A 27,831-nucleotide genomic window follows, 5' to 3' on the forward strand; every position below is an offset into this window, starting at 1 on the left:
ACATAGTTTAAAATTATATTCCCAACGTTTCTGAACATTCAGTCCCGCTGCAGATTTCCCAGGAATTTCCCAGGAATCCGAAACTTGCTGTTAGTTAGGTTCCAAATGAGAGAGCATTAAGGGCCTCGCTCAAGGGCCCAACAGTGGCAGCTTGGCACTGCTGGGGCTTCAACCTCCAACTTTCTGATCAGTAACAAAAAGCCCTAAACATCATAATGACTTTTTAAAAAACACAGGTATATAGTATCAGTATACCGATACCGATACCGGTTTTGAAAGTACATGGTATCGGGGCCTCCCCCAGCCATAGCTGCAGTATTCTCCGAATCCGCACGGGGGCGCGGAAACGCGCACAGGCGTTTTTTCCGCCGCGACAACCGGAAGTTGCGTCATAGGCACAATGGCCGCCGGTCTGTTGATATGTATGAGCTAGTGCGGAAAAGCCTTTGTCTGGTTCCGTGTAAGAGGAGCGAAGTGCAGCCGTTCTTACTCCTCTCCTGACACCGAGACACTCTTTCCACTGAGTAGAAATATCTCTGCAGAGAAAAACTCGCTTTCCAAGTAAGTGGCGGATTTTCTGCCGGCGCCGTGAGCCTTCTCTGTGATCTGTTAATAAGCAGCAGGATTGGACGCGTTATAACACAAACGAGCGGTTTATAACAACCTTCATTGGAATAGGAAGTGAAATAAGAGCGTTCTGTTTGTCTCTATTACGACATGGTAAAGAACACATTCATATCGAGCGGAAAATGTCGTACACCTGATAGGAACCAAATGCAGCAGTGAAATCAGTAGTTTGGGTGGAGAAAAAAAACAAGCCTGGATTCAGAACATCAGAACCACCCAGAGATCCAAAACGTTATGTAATTAGCTGGAGAAGACCCAAATCAGGTCGGAATATAATAATGATATATTATTGTATGTCTTCTGCATCACTATAAGATAAGCAAAAACATGTGTATGGACCACCTGACCATCACACTGATGTTCTTGTTGGACATCACTTCCTGGTCCATTTAGTGTCTCTTTTGCTCTTATAATACACTCCACATTACTGGGACTCACAAAGCCATCGTTAAATGCTGTTATAATTCCTTCAATTTTCCTGGGAATTCTGCACTATTATAAAATAAGCAAAGGAATACACAGAATGGACAAAAGTGTAAGGACAACCTGACTGTCACACACATGTACGTCTTTCTGTGGACTATTTAGTCTTTTATTGCTCTTGTAATACATATCTACTGGGATCTACTGGGATTCTTGCATCTCTATAAGATAAGCAAAGCCCACTGAATGGACCACCCGACTCATGTTTTCATTGTACATCACTAATCTATTTGAATCTATCTTCGCTTTAATAACCTCCAGGCTTTCTTCAGATTTTGGAGTGTGGGTATTTGTGTTTATTCAAGAGAGAAGTGGTAGCTGGGAAGGTCAAATCCCACGACCGCCAAACGTTACCTGGAAATGCACAAGGTGCAGTCGAGGTCCCGATACAACCCAAAGGTTTCAGGGTTGGAGTTCCTTCATTATATTGTGTTGGTCCGCCTTTTTGCTGTCAAAACCTCACGTGCATCAACGAGCCTCGGCCACCTGTGACCCCGTCGCCGGTTCACCACTGTTCCTTCCTTGGAGCACTTTTGATTCTGACCACTGCAGACCAGGAAACATCCCACAAGAGCTGCAGTTTTGGAGACGCTCTGACCCAGACGTCTAGACATTTCGTCAAACTCGCTCAAATCCATACGCTCGCCCGTTTTTCCTGCTTCTAACACGTCGACTTTGAGAGAAAGAAATCTCACTTGCTGCCTAATAAATAAATCCACCCACTAACAGGAGCCATGATGAAGAGATAATGTTCTAATGTCATAATGTAACGCCTGATTATTTCTTTTCAAAAATCTTGTCATCATTCAAACAACATCAGACTCAGTCTGTATTGGTGAATTCCTGATTCTGATTGGTCAGAAGTCGTGTTCTGGCTGCAAGGTTTATAATAACTTTACTATTTCTATACAACAGATTCATGTGCTTTTTGAACATCCTATTCCACATTTAGTCCTCATTACTGTTATAATAGTCTCCAGTCTTCTGGGATGATGAGACACAGTCAGCATTACATAGGCGTTGAAGGCGTTACATTTTCTCTTCGCTTGAACTAGGAGACCCAAACCTGTTCCAGCTTGACAATGCTCCTGTGCACCAAGCAAATCCATGAAGATATGCTTTACTTGGGTTGAAGTGGAAGATGTTGATTGGCCTACTATAGAGCTCTGACCTCAGCTCTATTGAACGTCTTTTTTGGATAAATTCGAATGCTGACTGAACCCAAGACCTACATCATGACTTTACTAACACCCTTTGCTGCAGAATGACCACCAAGATCTAATGGAACAGTCTTCCCAGAAGAGTGGAGGTTATTCTAACAGCAAATGGTGGAACAGGATGCTCCAAAAAAAATCTATTTAAATCTCATGCTCACACATTTGTCCGTAGCACGTATAACAATGTGCTGTATGTTTTTCATTCAGGCTCCATCGGAACGTGACATGTATTTGTAAAACTCACACCGTCCAAAGAGGCCTCATGGAACCGAGCAACGATGTGGCGCTGGACATCATCATCACAAACGTGGTTTCCGTCTTCAGGACCAGGTGTCATTTAAACCTGCGCACTATCGGCCTGGAGGGTAACAACGTCATCTACAGACCAGAAGTCGGGGTGCGTTGCGAACCTAAGAGTGCAAGTCGTGCAAACCGAGATCAGAGAGCGGGGATTAGGAAATGTGAGATTTATATCACTGCACTGTTGAATTCTGGCATTTGATTGGTTCTAAAAGAGTTCAGACCTGCCAGATTTTATGCACTGCAACAAATACGGTTAAAAAATATCTAATTACAAAAAAAATAAATAAATAAATTTAGATGATATTTGGTATCTGGTCTATCGGTCAGATAGAAGCACTGTTTGGATGCCCCGCCCCTTTTATATTTTTTCTTGGTGAAAATTTCAGCTCGCATTCTTATGTTTGATTTGAATATATTTTACATCTCTGAAATACCCACATGCATTGAATTACCTTTAGTTAAAAAAAATAGCCAAAAAAAAATATCTGATGACACTTTAATAATTATAAGAAAAGCACCTGCACTTCAGTTTCGACCTTTGTGTGTGTGTGTGTGTGTGTGTGTGTATGTGTGTGTGTATATATATATATATATATATATATATATATATATATATATATATATATATATATATATATATATATATATATATAAAACCTACTGCCTTTCTACAACCACATCTTGAACGTTGCTGTTTGTTGTGTCCTTCCAGAAAGTACTGATGAAGCTCCGCAAACCTCGCATTACTGCCTCCATCTGGTCATCAGGGAAAATCATTTGCACAGGAGCAACAAGGTCATAATGACAGAATGCTCTTTCAGTCTTTTACCCGTTTCTATCCATTCCGATCGCTTAGTGCACTAACAGAGGCTTCATGTCCGCTCTCAATCTTTCTTTCTGCAGTGAAGACGAGGCTAAACTGGGTGCTAGGAGGTTAGCCCGCTGTCTCCAGAAGATAGGATTCAAGGTTGGACTTTTGATTGGTAGCCTATATATATATATATATATATATATATATATATATATATATATATATATATATATATATATATATATTAGTGCTGTAACAGTACACAAAATGCACGTTTCGGTACGTGGGGAAGAAATGCAAAACAAAATTGCTTGTCGTTTTTTTGTTTTTTTTTTGTTTGTTATTAATAATATTTGGCAACCTCGACAACTCGCACAATCAGCATTTTTATAAAAGGTTTCAAAGCGAATGCTTGTTGTGCACCGCTCCACTGCTCCATTAGAACTAATGGCAAGGGGTTCAAAACGAGCTCACACTGTTTATAAACAGATCTCCTAGTTCAAACAATGTCCTGTTTCCCTGTGCCACCATGTGTGTATTGATACATATAATGTTTGCTGAAATGTGTGTGTGTATATATAGATATAGATAGAGAGATAGAAGATAAGTTGATTGATGGATGTGTGTTTGTGCTCCCTTGCAGGTCAGGTTTTCAGATTTTAAGGTTGTAAACGTCCTGGCCGTGTGCTCCATGCCATTTCAGATCCGTCTTATCGAGTTCACAAAAAACAACCGTCCTATAGCCAGGTACCTCCTTCATTCTCTCTTCCTTTTAACTGATACTAGTGATGGTACAGCTGCAGTAGATTTACCTCCAACCGCTTCAATTCTGCCATTTAAAGCAGTCCAAAATCCATTCGCATCCAATTTTTGAAGTTTGCCGCTCGAAGCGCTGCTGTATGTCTCAGGATTTCAGAAGAAATCTGATAGGTCTGTTGTGTACTAACACGAGCACATGGTTGTCACGTGTGCAAGATATGCAAGCATCTGCAGTGCACGTGGGCCAGTGTGAACGCCAAAATCCGAAGCTATGACATTAAGTTTAGTTATAGCAAGACAAAATAAAATACGAACACAGACCTGAGCATTTACGGGTTAAAGGAGCTATTTGACAATTTAATAGTACTTGTAATTTATAGTATGTTCACAATACATTGTTTTGCGCAGAAGAGCAACAGCACCCTCTGGTGGTGACATGGCTCTAGGAAGCACAGGAGCAAAGCGACCTGATTTCCAGGTTTAGGAATATTCAGGAATGTAGATGTGCTTCAGATTAGAGTTGGATTTGACAGATGCCGATACACGGTTCGGATCGTACTTGCCGATAACCAATTAATCAACCGATATACTTTTTCTAATTGATACTTGACAAAGAACAGACACTCCATGCGAAGTAGTACTACACTTTATTACAAAAATTAACAGTACCGAATCATGGGTGTGCTTATGGAAATAAATACGGATATATAAATGAATGAAAATAATTGTATTAATAAATTAATAATTGATATAATATCGTGCTCTCCGTGCAGCACGTGTCGTCACTGATTCGCCTCTAGTGGCCACTTTTGTAATTACAGCGGACTATACGCTGGAAATCTTTCGCTCTACTTTACTACATTTTTGATCTGCAGTATCTAAGCTATGACTTCAGATCGTATCTCAGATACATATATGCTAAGTTTCTGTTCTATGTATGCATAATCTTCCAAAAGTGAGTACACCCTCCCATTTCAGCAGTCATTTTATTATATCTTCCTAAGAAAAAATACTATAAAAATAAAACTAGGATATATTTTAGTCAATGCGCAGCTTGTAAAGAGGTACAGATTTACTGTACTCAATAACTAAATGTACAGTCACAGCTCACAATAATGAGTGAACCCTAAGTGATAACAGCTGTACCTCGTGTAACCAGGCAAACCCACATGCCCTCAGAGAGTACCATGCGGTGCCATAGATCACTGGGGGTGTACTCACTTTGGTTGCCAGACAATAACAGCTGTATGTTGAGTTTTTGAGGACAGTAAATCTGTACTGATACACAAGCTGCACGTTGACTCCCCTAAAATATATATCTACGTTCCTATTTCTGTCTTATTTTCCTTTGAGAAGATTTGCTGAAATGTGAGGGGTGTATTTACTTTTGTGAGATACTGGGCGGAGTCAAGCTATGCCCAAGCTATGTTTTAAACCTACTATTTTTTATTCACGTATGGGGGTGTGTGTGTGTGTGTGTGTGTGTGTGTGTGTGTGTGTGTGTGTGTGTGTGTGTGTTATTTATTTATTTATTTATTTTTTGGTCCTGCAGCTACGAGCCTGAGCTCCATCCAGCTGCTACGTACAGAATTAAACCCCTCAGAGCCACAGTGCAGGTGTTCTCCACAGGCAACATCACAGTCACAGGTACACACTGTTTATAATTATTGTTATTATTATTATTGAGAAATTTCCCCACTATGGGACGAATAAAGGTTTATTTTATCGTATCGTATTATTGTTATTATTATAATACACATAGTTGTGGTGACACCAAATGTTTTCCTTTTTCTGTTCGATGCACATCTGAAAAGATAAATAAATAAACCTATATAATATAATTACATAAATAAATATAATATATATATTCATAATCTACATGTTTTTAACCAAAATAATTTTTTTTTTTTTTTAACTTAAAATCGATCATTTTTGATTGTGTAGAAATGCCCTTGATCATTTGTCCTTTGATGTCTTTGATCCTCTCCCTCTCTTCCCAGGACCAAACGTTCAGACTGTTGCGTCAGCAGTGGAACAGATTTACCCTCTACTGTTCGAGTGTCGGAAAAAAATGGCATAAAACACCCACCCCAACACACAGAGTCTGGGGGGAAAAACCTTAGGAAGCACCTTATAAGAGAACGTGTTTTAAAACTTTAAACTGTCGGCCTCCTCGGCGTGTAGTAACCGAACCTTTTAATAATCAAACCTTATTTTAGTGCATGGACACCAAAGTCGATGAAAAGCTGTTGCTCTTCCTTCTGAAACGTCAGAGTTTTATAGAAAACTGAAGCTGGCTTTAGTAAGAGCAACACCGAGGACGGACGTTAAAACGAGAGCAGGCGCGGCTGAGCAGGATGTAACGTGATACTGACCTGCTGCACTCACTTCTGTCGAACAAGAACGCTGGTTTACAAGGTTCGAGCGGCAGTACGCAGCTCACGTGTTTATGTAATATGTTCCCATTTTGTATTTTATATTAAAGGAGATAATAATCCTCGTGCTGTGACTCGTCTCTTTGTTCCACTGTGCGTGAACTTGTACGCCAGTGCATTGATTAAAATTAGGTGTATGACCACGTAAGAAATGTATTATCAGTCGATATGGTCTTATTAGCCGCAGCCGCTGCTTGCTGCTCAGTGTGAGTAGGGTGGGTGTGGAAGCGAGATCCTGTGGCTCGGTCGCCGACAATCGTCATGCACGAGTTGCTGAATGGTTTCGAGATTTTCAGGGGTCATGAAGGTCTTTCTGATCTCTCGTCGTTTTCCAGCGATGTTATGCAAAACATAAAAATGCTTGTTTTTTTTTAGTAATGCAGTTTATTATTATTAACATTTGTGAACATCGACAGTTGACATTTTTAAAACAATTTTAAATATAATGTCTGATTGGTTAAATAACAACTGTAGTTTCTTTTTTATACCCCTGGTATTGTGTATGTTTTCAAGTTTAATATTAATAATAATAATAACATTTAAAAAAGGTGACACTGCACTAAAAGTGTGAGGCAGAGACTAAACAAACCCGCGGTCGGTCACTTGAGTTCCCGATCGTGAGATCAGATTTTAACTTTTCCCCCATGTACACCGCACCAAAAGTCCCGTACTTAAACGTTCTGAAACGAACACGCGTACCGCTACACGCCTAGTGTTAATCGTTGTACTACTCACCACCCCATCTGCATTCCAAAGCACACATAACTGCCAGCACTGGCACTAGAGAATCCTTCCAAAAACGTTCGATATGCGCAAGGAGCGTCTGCTGGACACGCCCCTGTGAACGAGCTGTTACCGTAGAAACAATCTCATAGATACTGTGTAATATTAATCGGCACCTTGCGACCAATCAGATTGGAGAACGCTGCTGGGCATTCCGAGAAACATGATTGTTTTGATTTGAGAGTTGTTTTTTTCAGTACCATAGCACTTGTACATAAAATCCTACCGTAATAAAAAAATTTATTAGTTATTAACTGATGCACAATGAATAAACACATTAAAGAAGATAATCATCAAGATGCTTCGCCGTTGCCGAAAATCAGCGCTGACGATGAGTAACAGAGTTCTATCGAATAGGTCCTTTATTTCCCTGCAATATTTACTTATTATATATAATACATCATACACACAAAAGTATTGGGACACCTGACTTTTCCAGCCATGTGTGCTTCTGCTTCGTCCCTGGCCCGTTATCACAAATTTGGATTCCTCCTACATGGGTTGGAGAGGAAGATCTCCTGCTATAGAGCACTGACCCCAACCCTACTGAACACCATTGGGATGAATGTGAACGCTGACTGCACCCCAGGCCTCCGCACCTACATCACTACCTGATTTTACCAACACACAAATCTCCATAAGCACCCTCCAAAATCTTCTCAGAAGAGTGGGGGTGATTATAACAGCAAATGGGGACTAAATGTGGACTTCAAAAAGCACATACATATTATGGTCAGATGTCCACAAACTTTTGTCCATACAGCATATATTAAAGACGTCACAGTCGTTATGAGACCATGACACTATAAATGGGACCTGGTAATACTAGGAATGGTACCAACTGCTGAGGGAATTCAGACATGTTCCAGGATGAATTACGGATGATGTAAAAAAAAAAATCAATTAGCAAAACCTGAAAGCATACTCGCATACAAAATACAAATTCATGAAACTTTTTTGTTTTTTTAAATCTATTCAGATGATAATTTTTTCCCTTCGTTTTCAAATCAAAAATGTTCTTTAAGTTTTATAAAGACTTCACAGATATGGCCATGACTGCGTTTCAGAATGCATGACAGTACATGTGTTACAGCTACACCACACGGACAGCCGTTTTACTGACCATGATATCTACCTTTAATATCAGGATAGGCTCAGCCTCCTCACTACTACAGGCATTTCTAGTCCTAATCAGGTCGTCACTGGGTGACGGAAACAAACCCTTCTTCGTGCTCCTTCATTATCTCCGTTGGCTTGGGATCAGACTACTGATAGGGACTTCTCTTCTTGCCTCAGGTCAGTTTTGGGCTTCTTTCGCCATCGCTGGCACAACAGCGTGCTGCCGAGGTGGTTCCTGTGGAAATATCCGAGCGAGACATGATTGAAAGACGCAAAGCTTTCTGTGAGGAAATAATGTCTCAATGGGGTTTAAATGGTTTTTTGAATATGTCCAGAAAGTTAGTTCCTGTTGTCGATTACATTATACAAAGGGGCGTTGAAGTCAAACCGGATCTTTCAGTGGTACAGGTATATAAATGGATGCTAGCGCAGTAGTAAGTGGCTAGTGCGTCTTATTACTGATAGGTAGCGTACGTGTCGTGGGCCGATCTAGAGACCGTTAAAGTTGTTACAAAGTTATATTCTATCGTTCTTACACCAAGAAGTGGAGACCTGATAAAGCTCTGATTGTGTGGGTGGGGCTGTGCAGCAGTGCCTGGGTTAGTCTTTAGTCTTGTTGGAAATGTTGGATCAGGTCCGGATCCTTCTCTTGGACTTTTGGTTCTATATAGAGGATCTCACTATTTGACTACCATTAAGTAAAAGATGATTCGATCTGTGTAACGTGGGTGAGAAAGTGTGTGTGTTTCCTCACTTCATGGCAAGCTCTTTGGAGATCTGCTCCAGGGATCGGCCCCTCGTCTCCGGTACGAACACGATCACGAATATGAGCAGCACGAAGCTCATAGCGCTGTATGAGAAGATGACTGTGGGGAGGCCGGCCTTCTCTGCGAACGAGTCACAAACACAAAAAAAACGGCTTCACGCAACATTTTCACACTTTACTTATATTTTCTCGAATCATACAATCAGCACAACACTTGCAAAATCTGCACCTTTCTCAAAATCCTTAGTTCATCTCTCAAAAATGAAGTATTTGTATGAATAAACATTTCTAAATGAACATTATTATCAGAATAACAAGTCTTTTTGTCAATGTTCACCAACAAATCGTCAAAATGATGATTTCAGGATTTTGGATTATAATGAATGAAAATGCACAAGGCTGAATTTCTGATGTATGGCATCTAATATATATTTGTATATAAAACTAATATATTGTAAATGATCTGAGAGCAATAACAAAAATAATTAGTTGCATGTGCAATAGCTTTTATAACTATTATCGGAGTCTGAATTTTTCTGCCATGTGTTTTCACTGCTGCTACACATTTCTTTTTACTTAATATATAATTTAATATGTATATTTATTGAAATTTTCCTATTTACTTTTTCATTTCATATTCATCTTTACTCTAATCTTTTACTGTAAGCAACTGCAACCAAACAATATCTCTAGGAGATCAATAGACGTATTCTGATTATATGAACCTTAACAGCACAAATGTACACATTACTGTATGTGGGATGTTGATTAAAGAGCCCGAACAGGATTCACACTTTTACTGTACTGTACTAGTGTTCGTTCCTTTCCTGGTTGTTTATCCATTTTCAGAAATTGTATTTCTCTGTTTTGCTCTGTCTGTATACACTCTCAAATTGAAGGTTCACAAGATTCACCTTTGACCTGTTATAAAGTAGTTGATCATCGGTTAATCTGATTGGTTGAAGTCACATTCATTAGTGACGCTCAAGACCCATATACAGAAAAAGCTTGATAGATTTTGACAACTGGTTTGACCATTTCGCATTCAATGACGTACAATGAACTGATGCCAAGATGTTTTGGGGGTTGAAACTATTCAGGTAAAAAACAGTATAATATATTGTGATCAACAACTGATAATTTGGACAACAGCGGCCAATTGTTCACAATCGATTAAATGAATGTACAAAAGCATTCGCAATTTGTTCAATACATGATGTGGAGGAAGTCTGAGAAACGCTCCAAAGCAACTGAGAAAAATGTGTGACTGGCTTGACAAATGATATTAAACACACTAAAAATGGGAACTAGGTCATGGAAAGCCCTGCCTCTTCTCTGAACTTTTAACGCTATGTGATTAGTCATTACCTCGATTGATAGTATTGTATCAACATGTAGATTTTGATATATAGTCCATTTAGCAAGTTGAAAGGTTTCACATGTACATGCTTCCAAGTGTTTGGACTCTGGATCCCTGGAGGGTTCTTCCCCTCTATGCTGTTTGTTTGGGCAGGTGTGAATGAAATGAACACGAGTGCCAAAAAGAACACATACAGAGATAAATAGGTTATGAAGTTGGAATGTATAAGTTTGTCTCTAATGAGTGAGCCAGTGGTGCTGTTAAAGGGAAAAACTCGATGAGACCTTAAAAGGAACCAGACTCAAAAGGAAACTCTTCCTCTCTGTCGAGTTAAACATGCTCCTGAAGTACTACCAACCAATCAGAGACCAATCTGTGGGTTCCACATGAACAACCTAAAGATCCATAAAGTACCTGAGCAACTCAAGAACTATGAAATTTGGACTGTAGTTACGTGTACAGCTACAGAGTGCTACAATGGCTCAGGACCGCAGTTTGCATGAACGATTCTGCATTGAAGCATCTATCACTCATCAGTTCACCTTAACAGTGATGGAATTGTAACGAATGGACATCCGGTGATGAGCATGGGTTTCCTTTTAAGGCTGGTTCTTCTTTGGTGTTTCACCTCCGTCCACCATTTTAGGTTTTCATTTAAGGTTTTACGACAAGCGCGTATGCGATGAGTAACATCAGTAGGCTTTAAAATTGTCAACAGTCTCCTACACTGACTCAGGACTACTTTTCGCTTCTGATCATCATCACTGTACCCCACAACATCGTATATCTGCTACAAATGGACATTCGGTGCAACCCAGATGAGGATGAGTTCCCTCTTGAGTCTGGTTCCTCTCAAGGTTTCTTCCTTATGCCATCTCGGGGAGTTTTTCCTCACCACAGCTCATCAAGGACAAACTTACTTATAAAGAACATATTTACTTTTAATCACCACATTATCTGTGTAAAGCTGCTTTGAGACATTGTTCATTGTTAAAAGCGCAATACAAATAAAAATGAATTGAAATGAATATAAATTATGGTCTATTACTGCATTGATGCCTAATCATCCTTGTCCCTATCACGTTGCATCATAGAAGCGATACATTTCAACACTCCTACCGCTTTTATCTCTGTAAAGCTGCTCTGAGACACTGTTTGTTGTTAAACGCACTCAATTCAGTTAAATTTTTATTTTGTAAAGGGGACGTGTTCTCATCTGGGTGCCACTAAACGTCCATTCATTACAGTTCCATCATTGTTAAAGTGTACTGTTCAGTGATAGAGTCTAAATGCAGAACTGTTCATGCAAGCTGCAGTCCTGATTCATTGTAGTAGACTTGATATTAATTACAGTCCAAAATACACGGTATGAAGAAGAAACCTTGAGAGGATCCAGACCTAAAAGTGAACCCATCCGCATCTGGGTGGCACCGAATATCCATTCACAATCCAATCCCGACTCATAAGTGTGTATTGTGTGTGTGTGTGTGTGTGTGTGTGTGTGTGTGTGTGTTGGGGAAAGGTAAGCTTAAAGCTCACCAATGATCTGAGAATCAGTTTTTTTTCTGATTGTAGATGTAACTTTGATTTTAATATGCACTGTCACCATTATGGGTATCTGCTTTCCTGACGTCTACGGATCGAGAAAACTGACACCGGTAACAGCTCCGTAAACATCCCAAGTCCTCTTTACTTCATTGAGCAAGTTCCTGGAACTTCTGACTTGCGACAAGAATTCTGCTTGTGACATGAAACGCCTGATACGACAGGCATAGGAACTGTACATCCTGTCCCTGACCAACCTCCGCTAATTCTACTCACTCCTGCTGTGTCATCATTGTACAAACGCTCAAAACACTTCAAGGTCATTAGGGTGGTGTAGTTAGTCATGGTGTAGGATCTATCTATCTATCTATCTATCTATCTATCTATCTATCTATCTATCTATCTATCTATCTATCTATCTATCTATCTATCTATCTATCTATCTATCTAGCAGGGCTGGGCAATTTTTTTGATTTTTATAATTAATTCGAATTGACGTTTTAAGACGATTTCATACTTTCTTAAATCGAGGTATCACGATTTTAACACAAACACAAAAGCTTGCATAGACACTTCCATCGAAACACTCCATAATAAAGTTTTCCTGTCATTTTTACCACAGGACTCCTTTTTGTGTTATCAAACTGTGAAATATTCAAAACCTGTGATCTTCGTCTTCGGACAGGAATTAATAAAGAACGAACTGAGAGAAAAATATAAGTAATGACTGACTAAAGTTAGACATAAATCATATATAATCTCTAGCATCTCTGTCATGTAAAATCTTTCAAGAGAATATACATTATGAATGAAACATGAACTTAACCTTTGGACCTATAAACACTGCTTTTTTTTTTCTTTCTTTTTTTTTTGCTGACACCACATTTTTATGATTAGCCAACCATCATTATCATCACACAGCAGTCATTAAATGATAACAGAAAATATGATCATTTTTGCTATTTAATGCATGTTAATACTAATTCACTTAAGTTACGCAAAGGATTAGATAATGTTATACCCAGAATCCTGAATATTATTCAGAAAAAAAACCCTCAAAAAATGTTATCATCATCATCATCATGTGGCTCTAATAACACTGGATCTATTAATAATCTCTGGAAATTATGAATAACTGACTAAGCAAATCTTATAATCAGTTTCAAATAGTTTCTAAGCAACAGAAATAATGAATTGCTTTGCGGAGTTAATTAATCTCCTAATTAATACAAACAAGTGCCACAGTGGAAAAAAACAGTATTTGTGATGCATTGATTACAAATTAAGCACTTTATTTCCCTTTTGCTTTATTGTACAGATACACTTCTATCTGATCCACCATTTAAAAACACAGCAGTTTCTACAGAATGATGGATGGTCTGGAAATTCTGTTGCCCTGGTTTGCATCATGTATATCGAGATTTTTTTCCCCCTGGAAGCAGTTAACAGGATAAAGAAAGGAACCCAGCGAGGTTACCTAAACTGTCCTGCTATAGCTTGTATATACTCCTAGTATATATTCATAATGAGGGTTTCTGCAGGTTTTACAAAGATTTATATAAGACCTTTTTAAGACAATTGAAATTGAAGACCTATATTACAACATCAAATACAATTTCGCAAATATGTTCTTAGTAACTGGCTTTAACCAAATGCTAAATAAAAATTTTTTACTTTTAAACTTGCACTTCTCTATAGTTAAAATAAAATGCGTTTTTACGTTTGTAGTAAAGACCTGACGCAAGATTTAATTGGTGAATCCACTCATGTGTGCGAATTGCTAGAGAACAAAATCGTTCGTGGGTCTACATTACCAAATTAATAAAATATGACTATAAATTACTAAAAACAAATAAACCTTTATGTATCTACTGCATATAAGCAACAATGGCAACTAAAATAAAACGATTTGCAGTTACAGTAACTACTATGTCTAAAGCGCGAGACAGCGGAGAATCGCTGAGTGCTACAGTGCTAATCACTTCATTATTAAAGAAAGGAACAAACACCACAACAAAACCTTGGCCGTTTTTTTTTTTTTTTTTTTTTTTTTTTATAAAAGATACAGTTTGAGTTGTTTTATGATCTGAAAAATTCCTTATTCATGTCCCTGTTCATCATTTACGCAAAAAGTCAAACACTAATTAAACAAAATATTTTGTTCATTTTTTTTTCTTTTTTTTGTATTCATATTCAAAAGAAAAGCAAATGAAACTTAAAAAAAAAAAAAAAAAAAAAAAAAAAAAAGGAGAGTAGCGGGAACAAGGAGTTAGTGCATTGAAAATAAAACTACTTGTATATTTTACCTGCGGAAAAAATTATATCTATTTTTGCATGACTGCGAAATCCATCCCGCACAGGTCTCTAGTTTGTAGTACAATCCAAGAGAAATTTGCGCCAATAACAGAAAGCTGATTGGCTGTTGCCTGCAGCTATTATATTTGGACTAACTCAAGAAAAACTCCACTAAGGAAACAAACAAAAACATTCTAAAGTGCTGTGGGAGCAATTTAGTGAGCATTAGCGTTGGCGTTACATGGACATTCTAAAATTATTTGCCTGTTTAAAATGATTTAGCTCCTAGAACAGCAAATGTAACACTTTTTAAGGCCTAAAATTTAGATTTTAAAATTTTAGACTTTTTCCTTGCAGTCATAAAAAGTATAAAAAAGTCTAAAATTAATTTTACATCTAAAAATTAACAATTACAAAATCTAGATTAAGATTGATTTAAAAATCAAAATTTACAAGTGTAGATAAAATCTTTTCCCAGGGTCTTAAAAAGTATTAAAGATTTTAGAAACTATAATTAAAAAATCAATTAAAACATTTAGATTTTTTAATCAATCTAAATCAAAATTTTTGTATAATTTTAAATTGTATAATTTTAAATTGTATAATTTTAAATTGTATAATTTTAAATTGTATAATTTTAAATTGTGATTTAGATTTATTCAAAAATCTAAATGTTTTAATTGATTTTTTTAATTATAGTTTCTAAAATCTTTAATACTTTTTAAGACCCTGGGGAAAGATTTTAGAAATTTAGAAATAAAAAATAAAAACTTTTACATTTTAGACTTCAAAATTATACATCTTAGATTTTAAATGTATAATTTTGAAGTCTAAAATGTAAACTTTTTAGATTTCTAGACTTTTTAAGACTGCAAGGAAACAGTATCATGACAATATCGTTAATTATAGCTTCTACAATCTGAGACATTAAAGATCATAAAGATCAGACATTAGCCATATTGCCTTAAGTAATACATGCACTATATGAACAAAAGTATTGGGATGCCTGACTTTTCCCAGCCATATCTGGTTCTTCCCCAAACTGTTACCACAAAAATGAGACCCAAAAATATTCAAGCATGACAACACCCTTGTGCACAAAGCAAACTTCATTAAAATATGCTTTACATGAGTTGGAGTGGAAGATCTCCTGTTAACCCAGAGGTCTCCTAAAATCATCTACTTCGGTACCTGACTTTACTAACACCCTTGTTCTTGGATGAGCCCAAATCTCTACAAACACATTTCAGCAAAATGTTGCTTTCACTGCACCATACATACCATTGATAAAACATCCTATACATGCTGCTTGTCACACTGCCACTGTTTCTGCATGGCGCTCTGTTACTTGCTAGACCACTCCCTTTTTTTTTTTTTTTTTTTGCACGAACATTTCTCGTGCTGAATCAGCGTGATATATTAAGGAGATCACACAGGTTCATATTTGACTGTACTTCCTATTGGTAGATTATGTGGCTTGCCTGTGAGCGTGAAGAAGGTCATTGATATGAGCAGGTTCATGGCCCAGTTGAAGGCAGAGACAACCGACACGGCTTTTCCTCTGATCCCGGTGGGGAAGATCTCGCTCAAAACCACATAGACCACTGAAATAAATAAAAAATAATAATAAAATGAATTCAATTATTGGGTGTTGTATATCAGTAGTTGCTAAGCAACAACATTAAGGTCTGATTATGGTAATAAAAATTATTCAAAATGAATATCCAAATCAATGGCTAATGTTATAGCCCTTTAATGGGGCCACAGAAAACAGAAAATTCTGCAACAGAAAATTTCATGAGCTGTAGTGACTACTGGAGATTTTATGATATGATTAAACTTGTGTGTTTGTGTATATATATATACAGTGGGTACAGAAAGTATTCAGACCCCCTTAAATTTTTTACTCTTTGTTATATTGCAGCCATTTGCTAAAATCATTTAAGTTCATTCTTCTTCCTCATGAATGTACACACAGCACCCCATACTGACAGAAAAACACAGAATTGTTGACCTTTTTGCAGATTTATTAAAAAAGAAAAACTGAAATATCACATGGTCCTAAGTATTCAGACCCTTTGCTGTGACACTCATATATTTAACTCAGGTGCTTTCCATTTCTTCTGATCATCCTTGAGATGGTTCTACACCTTCATTTGAGTCCAGAAATTTTTGATTATACTGATTGGACTTGATTAGGAAAGCCACACACCTGTTTATATAAGACCTTACAGATCACAATGCATGTCAGAGCAAATGAGAATCATTAAGGTCAAAGGAACTGCCTGAAGAGCTCAGAGACAGAATTGTGGCAAGGCACAGATCTGGCCAAGGTTCCAAAAAAATTTCTGCTGCACTTAAGGTTCCTAAGAGCACAGTGGCCTCCATAATCCTCAAATGGAAGACGTTTGGGACGACCAGAACCATTCCTAGAGCTGGCCGACCGGCCAAACTGAGCTATCGGGGGAGAAGAGCCTTGGTGAGAGAGGTAAAGAAGAACCCAAAGATCACTGTGGCTGAGCTCCAGAGATGCAGTCGGGAGATGGGAGAAAGTTGTAGAAAGTCAACCATCACTGCAGCCCTTCACCAGTGGGGCTTTATAGCAGAGTGTCCCGACGGAAGCCTCTCCTCAGTGCAGGACACATGAAAACCCGCATGGAGTTCTCCAAGATGGTGAGAAATAAGATTCTCTGGTCTGATGAGACCAAGATAGAACTTTTTGGCCCTAATTCTAAGCGGTATGTGTGGAGAAAACCAGGCACTGCTCATCACCTGTCCAGTACAGTCTCAACAATGAAGCATGGTGATGGCAGCATCATGCTGTGGGGGCGTTTTTCAGCTGCAGGGACAGGACGACTGGTTGCAATCAAGGGAAAGATGAATGCGGCCAAGCACAGGGATATCCTGGACGAAAACCTTCTCCAGAGTGCTTTGGACCTCAGACTGGGCTGAAGGTTTACCTTCCAACAAGACAATGACCCTAAGCACACAGCTAAAATAACGATGGAGTGGCTTCACAACAACTCCGTGACTGTTCTTGAATGGCCCAGCCAGAGCAATGACTTAAACCCAATTGAGCATCTCTGGAGAGACCTAAAAATAGCTGTCCACCAACGTTTACCGTCCAACCTGACAGAACTGGAGAGGATCTGCAAGGAGGAATGGCAGAGGATCCCTGAATCCAGGTGTGAAAAACTTGTTGCATCTTTCCCAAAAAGACTCCTGGCTGTATTAGATCAAAAGGCGGCTTCTACTAAACACTGAGTAAAGGGTCTAAATACTTAGGACCATGTGATATTTCAGTTTTTCTTTTTTAATAAATCTGCAACAATGTCAACAATTCTGTGTTTTTCTGTCAATATAGGGTGCTATGTGTACATTCATGAGGAAAAGAAATGAACCTAAATTATTTTAGCAAATGGCTGCAAAATAAAAAAGAGTGAAAAATTTAAGGGTGTCTGAATACTTTCCGTACCCACTGTATATATATATATATATATATATATATATATATATATATATATATATATATATATATATATATATATATATATATATATATATATAAATTAGTTTATTATTTTGTTATGCACTAGACAAATAAGCATTACTTTTCAAGAGATATATCCTATTAAAAGAGCATTATTGCTATCATAATGCCATTTTTTCATATTCATTGCTATTGAAATCCAAACATTGACTTACATATGCAAATGGTTGGTGGGTAAATTAAACAAATAATTAGGCTATGTTAATAAGTAGAGGGCAATTGTGAATTTTTACTGGTACTGATAGCTAAATTGGATCGTACTTGCTGATAGATTCTGGATAAAAACAAGCCCAACATAACCCTCCATTTACTGATCTTTATTTAAAAAAAATAAACAGTACCGAATAATGAAAATATGGTAGAAGACATAAAAACTAATGTAATCATTAATAAATAGCAATATATTATTAATATAATAAATTACGAGCATGAATATAGCACTCTCTGTGCAGTGTGCAGTCTCATGTCTAAAAATAAAGAGTACGTGGCGTCAGTGATTTGCCCCTAGAGGCCGCTCACGTAATGACGGAATGTCAGCCGTAGTTTGAGGACCCTTGTTATAGGCTAATATTTAATTAGCTGGACTTGATTTTTTAAAAAACATAATAAATACTGGGGGGAAGCTGGCTAATTACATGGAATTTTCAGATCTGGCTATACTGCGCACATACGTCTCATAATCATCGTATAATTTATGTTACTGCTTAAGTGAAAGAAAAAAAAACATATATATTATCATAACTGTTACCTGACTGACACTGCACCTTCCCCCCTACCCTTCAGCTTGCAGGTGTTGAACCCATTACATGGCTCCTTGTTACAATTTTGCTCCGCTGGGTGTATTCCAGGGGTGGGGTCTAGCAAGCATTTTCTTAATCTTAAATCAGTTTAAACTCCAAATCAATAAACTCAAACAGGAACTATCTAATCATCTGTATAGCATCTGGCATTTTGATATGGTCTTATCTTGTGCCAATTTAAAAACCATACTGTTAGAGAGTTCAGGTAAACAGTGGGGTGCTTGACTGCGTCGTCATGATGTGTCCTGGACCACCTCGGTAATTCATTGAGAAATTAAATCTAAACAAGCAAATCTTTTTATAATCTTTTTTTATAGTGTGTTATTAGACTTACTTGGTCCCAGGCTGAATGAGAAAGCTGCCACATAAACAAGCAGACTGACCAGCGAGATCCATTTCAGGGAAGGAGACACCTCATTTACTGACATGGATTCTAGTGAAATCTCAGATCTCGCTTTCCAAGAACCCTCCGCTGGTGTCACAGAGTTCGTTACAGCTGCTCTGTGATTCTCTGTGGTGTTCCAGGGCCCCCGAGTGTGTTTAAAAGGGTTTATTCGAAGACGAGAGTTATTGTGTTCTGAGAAAAAATCAGCATGATGTGTGTTTGTCCTAATGCCAGCATCGTGTCCCTTCCACATCAGGGATTGATTTAGGAGGCCTGGGCTCTGGCACAAGCTGGCCATTTGTGTTTGGCTGTGTAGTGTTACGCCACCTAACGCAGCCGTCGAGAGCGTCATAACGACAGCACCTACACAAAGGAAAGCTTTGGGCCCGACCCGGTCCACTAATAAGACTGCTGGGATGGTACCAATCAGTTTAACCACCCCAAGGCCGGTGGAGGCAAGCGTAGCAGCTTCGTTACTGTGGAATCCCACCCCGTGCAGTACCGTGGAGGCATAGGCCAGAAGGTTGGGCTGCCCTGTAGCCTGCTGGAGAAACACCAATGCCATTCCCACAAACATCCTCCTCCGCATGTTGGCGCCAGAACGGAACAGATCCATGAAGCCCTGCTGGTGCTCAGCACCCAGAGCTGCCATGATTACCTTCAGCTCCTCCTCCACTGCTTCTGAGACGGTCCCCCGTAAACGAGCGAGAGTTTTTCGTGCCTCCGTCTGTCTGCGCCTGGTCAGGAGAAATCGCGGACTTTGGGGCAACATCGGCATGATGCACATCTGCAGGCATGCAGGAACCAGAACTCCGCTCAACATGAATCTCCAACCGTCCACCATTCCCGCAAATGCCCAACTCAGCCCGAATCCCAGCAAGACCCCCAGGACCACCATCAGCTCGTAGACGCATACGCACCTCCCGCGCCAGGCAGCAGGCGCCACCTCCGCAATGTACAGGCAGGACGCCGTGCCCGAGAGTGCCACGGCCATTCCCACCAACACACGGCCCACCATCAGCGTCCAGAAGGAGGGAGCGCAAATGCTTAGCAGTGTGCCACATGCGCACAGCGCCGCCGTGAGGATAATGGAGAAACGGCGTCCGTAACGGTCCACGACAGTGCCACCTACCACTGAGAGTAGGAACGCTCCGAGCAGCAGGGCACCCACGGCTTGTTCCTGCTGCGAGCACGAGAGCGCCAGTACTTCCCTGAGCTGGAGCAGCGCTCCAGAGATCAGTCCCATCTCATAGCCCAGCATGAGACCACTGAAGGAGGCCACAGACACAGCGCACACCACCAGCACTGCTCCACAGCCTGGACAGAGCACAGATAGACACGATGAGACACATTTGTGTCCACTACTAAATCCTCTAAGGAGAAACATAAACCATTCAATTTTATTAGAAACTGTGTCATGTATTTCAAAATATGTAATAACATCAAGGATACAAAATCCCTTTCCTAATCTTGGGGGGGTTCCTTTTAACGGCAGGTGTGTGCTCAGTTATCTGTACAATTTGGACTCCTGTTTGGAAGGTTGTGAGTTTAAATCCTAGGATCACCAACCCACCAATGTAGGGCCCTTAAGCAAGACTTGTATACTTAACTGTTTCTCCCAAATGCCATAAATGTCAGAAAGAAATAGCCATTATTAAATGAAAATAAAAATTAAGCAAAACTGGAAACTTTCCATGGGAATTAACAGGAAAATATGGGAATTAATGGGAATAAACTGTGAATTCACAATAATTGTAAAAACAAATGCACTGTGCAGACATTTAGGTAGATGATAAGAATAAATGGGGTATATAAAATGAATTCCTAAAATTCCTAGAAATTCTTGGTTAAATTTCCAACTGGGAATAATATCAAAAATTTCCCCAGAACTAGTTCCCATGGATATTTTCAGAAATGTACTGAAAATTTTCCACCTCTTCACAACCCTTTTCAAAATATCAAATTATGACCTATGGTAAAATATTTGGATTTCCAACGCATCGACAATTACATATAAATGTTATTTGTATCTACGGGGATTATGGAAACTAGAGGTCGACAGATAAATTATTTCACCGATGCCGGTAGCTGGGTTGTGTTAATCTGAATATATAAATTATGCGAGTGTATTAATCTGGCCGCACAATTGTTTTATGGCCTTCTCTTTTTCTAAAACGCTGACTCATCGAATCGGAGCAGAACATACTAATCACTTGTCTGCTAGGTACTTTGATAAACCCTTCTATCTCCAGGCAACAGTAGCATGTTGGCATTTCTGACCCAGACACCAGCAGGTGGTTTGGGTTTCTACGCAATCATCATCGGACGAGCTGCTCCTCACTGACAGCACTCGCGATCATGAGAACGCGTTCGGCAGCTTGTGTTTGGTTACTCGTTCGTGCGTGAATGGCGAATAATAAATGCATGCAAATGAACAACAAAAAATTCTGATTGCTGGTGACTGAGGGAATTCCTTTTCACAGAATGCAAGTGACCTCACCTACATCAGTACCTGACTTTACTAACACCTCTGTGGCTGAATGAGCACATACAAATCCTATGGTCTGGTGTCCCCACAATTTTTGTCCATTCAGTTCATCTACTTGGAATTTGTGTGTGTAAATTCAGATTTATCATAACCCTGGGACCCCTTTCTAATCCTCACAAAAAAGACAAATATGAGTCTATGCATCTATTAATAGCCACCTCGTGTTTAACAAACAAAATCATGTGTCTACTTCATACAAAAAAAACGTTATCATTAAAATATCCAGTGTTCCATGCATATACAATATACCATCTACTATCCTCCACTCTTCCTTGCTCCTGATCCTGGCATGTTCGTCACTTGCACAATGCTTAGATTTGTTCACAGCAATAGATTCTTTTAGCGTTTCAACAAACTGACATTTTTGCTATTTCAAATATGTCCAACCTGAGAGATTATCTTTTCTATATCCTCCTGTCATCTCTATGATTTAAACTACAATGCTAACAGACTTACAGAAATATTTGTTTTGCTCGAGGTGTGTCTGAGAAAGAACAGTCATGTGGGTACAGTGTTTGTACAAGTTAAGAACAAACTGTGAAACACTTCTACTAAAGTTTTCTAGCTTCATATATTATATATGTATACACACACACACACACACACACACACACACACACACACACACACACACACACACACATATATATATACAGTAATCCCCTGCTTTACCGCGGTTTGAATCTGGCGCCCCCGGTTTATCGCGGAATTGCATTTGTTACATAACTAATTTTTTGTAGATGTAGAGGGAATTGTTTTTATGGAGTTTTATGTTGAAATAATAAAATCTATTAATAAAAAATATAATTATTAATTATAAAATGAAGTGAAATGTTAATACAGTACAGTACCGTATACATAAAATAGCATTTTTGGGTGGCGTTTATTTATTGTGGTTTTCGTTTATCGCGGGCGGTTTTGGAACGTAACCTCAGCAATAAACGGGGGATTACTGTATATGCATATACGTTGATATTTTTTTTTTCATCTTACAAAATTTTACAAATATTTTAGGTTAAATTGTCTTGCATTTTATACTGTATGGTACTGTAAATTGCTCTGTTTTGCTATATGATGTACTGTAATTTGTTCAACTATTAACAAATGACAGTATATCACCCCATACTGATCACTGTTCTTTAAGACTCCTGGTTTGGTAAGGCCACATCTCTATTGTTAGTCAGGGATTTATACCACATCACGTTGGAATTCTCAACTCTGAATGGTCATTCATTCATTCATTTTCTCCCGCTTATCCGTAATTCGGGTCGCGGGGGCAGCAGTCTAAGCAAGCCCCCACCTTCGACTGCTGCCCAATCCTCACAGCACTGTCCCTTACGGTCCCTCCTGCAGGTGGTGAGCCCACGGGAAGGCGGCCCCACGTCACTCCGACGTCACGGACCTCGATATTTCCCTCGTAAGGGTCCCCCGGAGCATAGAGGGTTAAGGGCCTTGCTCAAGGGCCCAAGAGTGGCAGCTTGGCGATACCGGGGCTTGAACCCCAGACCTTCCGATCGGCCAATCAGCGCCTTAACCGCTGGAGCCACCACTCCCCCCCTCTGAATGGTCAGATGGTGTTTATTTTCTCTAACAGTATCTCTTGCAATAGTTCCACTACTGCTTCCTCTTTATAGGAATGGATCGATTGACCTGCTGATTTGTGTCACGAACGTAATTCAATGTCAAATGTATTTACTTAATATAAGAAACAAGTGTTTGTCCTCCTGAGACCAAAATATCCTCTATTAGTAAAATTTATTTGACTATCCGTGTGCTATTGAGTCTATAGTTGCAGTTGTCTAATCAGCTTCTATAATATCTATTAATATAATAATTAACCATAGTAATTATTTATCAAAGTTTGATTTGACAGTTCATATAATGGGCTTGAAATGGCATCATTCCAAAGTTAATAATGGTACATGTTTGTCTAACATGACATATTTGAACAGATGGATTGGATTTAAAAAAACAAACAAACATGTCACCAGACTAAAAAAATATAAATCCCCCCGTAAAACCTGCTTTTAGCTGTTCACTCTAAATAAAAAAATAAAAAAACATACCTGTATGTGCAGGTGCAGCTTTCTCAGTGTGTGTGTGCACATCTTGAGCATGTAGATCCGCCTGGTCCGGGTGGTCAGAGGTCATTCTGTTGGTCTCAGCCGTAAGATCCATGATCTCCCACCAGGCTGATGCAGCTGCAGGGTATAGAAAAAAAAATAGTGCAGGGAGATTTTTAAAGAAATCTTGATCTTTGGGATCATAGAAATATTTGTTCTGTGTGTTTATGCATTACTAGAGTTTACTCCTAAACTGAAATGTTGCTAAAGATCCCATTAAGCCCTCTCCTCCACCTTGTTCTTCTACTTTTAGACTGAAACCAAATGAAGAGCAGTTTCGAAATCAGCAAAACAAAGCCTAAAGAGAAACCCAATTATTCATGTTTTTGGCATGTAAACAAGGAACAATGGGGCAAAACTTGTCACGCAGGACTTACAAACAAAAAAATTACTTTGGATTGCAAGGAATTTTTAAAGTGACAACTATATATGTGTCATGAAGTCCCATCTCTGTGGTTTGTACTGAGCTCGCTTGTGCAAATTCCTATTGCGTTCATTCATTTGCATCTCTTTAGTCTGTAATTTATGTAAGGCTGCATAGACAGAAAGAATTAACTCTCTAAGAATTTACAAAGAGCCACCATTGTTTCCTCTACGGTCACTAACATTATTGTGAACCACACGCTCTCATCTCATATGCGTTACATTAACGCAATCAACAAGGGGGTCCTATATCGCAACAATGCACCTTCAGACTTATTAGAGAAATATTATCATTCGCATTTGTACAGACCTTGCACAAACCGTACAGTTAATATCTTTATAAGTAATAAAGATGAGTCTGAATCTGATTTCATTGTATGGTGTAACAGAGCATTTCCTGTCCATATGATAATATACTTTTGTATCTCAATATACTCATCATCATCATCATCATCATCATTAAAACTAATCCTGCTGTCCAGGAAACTAATCCTGTCCAAATACACCTGAAGTCTGAAAACTTGAGGGGTTTTTTTGGTGATTGTTACATTATTCATCCATGCATCAATGTTACCTGGAAAGAGTGCACATAGTGAAAGTTGAATGCATTACAGATTTTTTTATTTTTTTTATTAAAGCAACAAAACACACACACACACACACACACACACACACACACACACACACACACACACACACACACTGGACAAATCTACCAAGGTCAATTCAGCTTGATTAGACTTTGTGGACTTGTTGAAGTGCAAAGCAGGCCAACTGTAGCAAGCACAAGTGTTGGCAAGATTTTTGACTGGTTGAAGAAAGAAAGTGAATCAAGAGCGGTTACAATGTGAACACAACCGCCGTTAAAGGAATTGGAACAAATTCAATAAAAAAGAAAAGAAGAAAAATAGAAAGAAAGAAAGTAACTTACATGTTTGGACCCTTTCAGGATACTTTCCTCCTTTGCTGCTTAGGAAATCATTGCTGGATCCCGGACCCTTCTTCCTTCCTTCCAGATTTAAAGCCTTCCACTTCTGCTCGGTTCCAGGACACGCTCCTAAATGGCTCCGTCCACAATCCGCATACTTCCTTACTACATAGTATGGCTAACTAGTGCGCCTCAAAGCACTCCCCTTACTACCCTCGGACTATCGCATAATACTATTAAGTGCGTTAGTATACGGCATGATCGGTCGCCATGACGACCAGTCGCGACAGGACCGCTATTTTCGGCTGCCTCGATGTGTACTATGTAGTAGGCAAGTACGGATCGCCAAGTGGTTTTTTTGGTTGTTGTTGTTGTAGCCCCGCCCACTCCAGCACGCGCAGAAAAATAGCCGACTCCAAGTTAGGAGCTCGCTCACCGAGACCAGGGTTGCCATGTTGAATCACGCTACACTTTTACCTCAGGCCTCTACACTAGTAGCGGGCCTAGATGTGTATTTCACACCTAGGCCTTCAATTTTGTCCACCGAATTCAATCCACCTCTTAATACCGTTTATTACGGCTATTGATATTATAGAAAAATGCAGCAAAACACTACTAACACCCTGATCACACTGTATAGTGTCTTTAAACATTTATGAAACAATAAGATACTTAACCATACTTATTTCGCTCTCCTTGTCATCCCACTTCTTTTCTACTTTCTCCCCAGCTTTGTTTTTTGGGAGGGTGGTAGCTCAGTGGGTCAAACTCTGGTTTAGTGATTGATAGGTTTGGAGTTTAAGCCCTGGTGTCACCAAGTTGTGGCCCCTGAGCAAGGCTCTTAAACCTCTGTGCTCCAGGGGTGCTTAATCATGGCCGACCCTGTGCTCTTACCCACAGGTTATAAACCACCTTTCTTCTTTCGCTCTGTCGAGTTACACAGGCTCCTGAGGTACCAGTGACCAAAAATCTTTTATTTTTTTTCATTCTCCCTGATTTATTCTGATGCCCTTCCTCTGGATGGAGATCCCTTTAATCAGATACCCCTCTGTCCAGCTAAGGGTGGGTCCGCATCAACAGCCTTAAGATCCATGAAGTCACTAAGCAACTCAAGACACTTGAGAATAAATTTGGACTGTAATTATTATCACCAGTCTGCTACAATAGCTCAGGACCACAGGTTGCATTTAAGTGTCTATCACTTCAACAATGGTGGAACTGTAATGAATGGACATTCAGTGATGAGGATGGGTTCCTTTTTTGAGTCAGGTTCCTCTCAAGGTTCTTCCATCTCAGGGAGTTCTTTTCTTTCCACAGTCGCCAGTCAGACTTTCTTATTAGAGATAAACTTACATTTATAAGGAACACATTTATAGGCACTAATTTTATACATTCTTTTATACAACTTTATAACGTTTTTACCTCTGTAAAGCTGCTTGGAGACAATTTCTATTGTTAAAAAGCGCTATATAAATTACAATGAATTAAATCAGATTAAATTCAATTTAACAAATCTATTTCCTATTTACAACCCAGCCATTATGGATGCACAAGCCAGTGCACTCTTAGTGCCGGTCCCAAGCCCGGGTAAATGGGGAGGGTTGCGTTAGGAAGGGCATCCAGCGTAAAATATGCGCCAAATCAAATATGCGGTTTACAAATGAGAATTTCATACCGGATCGGTCGAGGCCCGGGTTAACAACAACCGCCACAGGTATCGTTAGCCGACAGGGTACCGGTGGAAATTGGGCTACTGTTGGCCGAAGGAGGAGAAGGAGAGGAGGAAGACGTCTACAGAGACGGCAGGGAAAGGAGCAGTGTAGGAGAGTGGAGGTTCGGGTTGGTACTTTAAATGTTGGTACTATGACGGGTAAAGGGAGAGAGGTAGCTGATATGATGGAGAGGAGAAAGGTAGATATGCTGTGTGAAGGGAACAAAGGTGATGAGGAGGTGATGGGTAGGTATGGTTTTAAGGAGAGGAATGTGGAAGGGCAGATGGTGGTGGATTTTGCTAAAAGGATGGAAATGGCAGTGGTGAACACTTATTTTAAGAAGAAGGAGGATCATAGGGTGACGTATAAGAGTGGAGGAAGGTGCACACAGGTGGACTATGTGCTATGCAGGAGATGCAACCTAAAGGAGATTGGAGACTGTAAGTTGTTGGCAGGGGACAGTGTAGCTAGACAGCATCAGATGGTGGTCTGTAGGATGGTTTTGGAGGCGAAGAAGAAGAGGAGGAGAGTGAGGACTGAAAGAAGAATAATATGGTGGAAACTGAAGGAGGAAGAGTGTAGTGTGAGGTTCAGGTAAGAGGTCAGACAGAGGCTCAGTGGTGTTAAGGAGGTGTTGGATGATTGGGAAACTACTGCAGGAGTGATAAGGGAGGCAGCTAGATAAGTACTTGGTGTGCAATCTGGAAATAGAAAGCAAGACAAGAAGACGTGGTGGTGGAATGAGGAAGTGCAGGAGAGCATAAGGAGAAAGAGGTTGGCAAAACAGAAGTGGGACAGACAGAGTGATGAGAAAAGTAGGCAGGAGTACAAGGAGATGCGGCAGCAGGTTAAGAGGGAT

The 27,831-nt window shown here is 39.4% G+C and overlaps 2 protein-coding genes across 2 annotated transcripts; one reads left to right on the forward strand and one right to left on the reverse strand.

Moving 5' to 3' along the window:
• The first annotated feature begins 379 nt into the window (after positions 1–379).
• Positions 380–6,700, forward strand: tbpl1 (TBP-like 1). Its single transcript, XM_083521029.1, has 7 exons — positions 380–561; positions 2,535–2,724; positions 3,343–3,425; positions 3,534–3,597; positions 4,085–4,188; positions 5,753–5,847; positions 6,201–6,700. Exons 2-7 carry the CDS (start codon positions 2,590–2,592, stop codon positions 6,278–6,280), a joined length of 561 nt encoding a protein of 186 aa, XP_083377155.1. The 5' UTR covers positions 380–561; positions 2,535–2,589; the 3' UTR covers positions 6,281–6,700.
• Positions 6,701–7,765: 1,065 nt separating this feature from the next.
• On the reverse strand, positions 7,766–25,599 carry slc2a12 (solute carrier family 2 member 12). The gene is made up of 6 exons (XM_083520937.1): positions 25,264–25,599; positions 23,853–23,987; positions 19,188–20,555; positions 15,985–16,107; positions 9,292–9,424; positions 7,766–8,772 (listed from the first exon to the last, which is right to left on the reverse strand). Exons 2-6 carry the CDS (start codon positions 23,962–23,964, stop codon positions 8,679–8,681), a joined length of 1,830 nt encoding a protein of 609 aa, XP_083377063.1. The 5' UTR covers positions 23,965–23,987; positions 25,264–25,599; the 3' UTR covers positions 7,766–8,678.
• Positions 25,600–27,831: the final 2,232 nt, after the last annotated feature.

This window comes from Silurus aristotelis (genome assembly GCF_946808225.1).
Source record: "Silurus aristotelis genome assembly, chromosome: 19".
Classification (NCBI taxonomy): Eukaryota; Metazoa; Chordata; class Actinopteri; order Siluriformes; family Siluridae; genus Silurus; species Silurus aristotelis.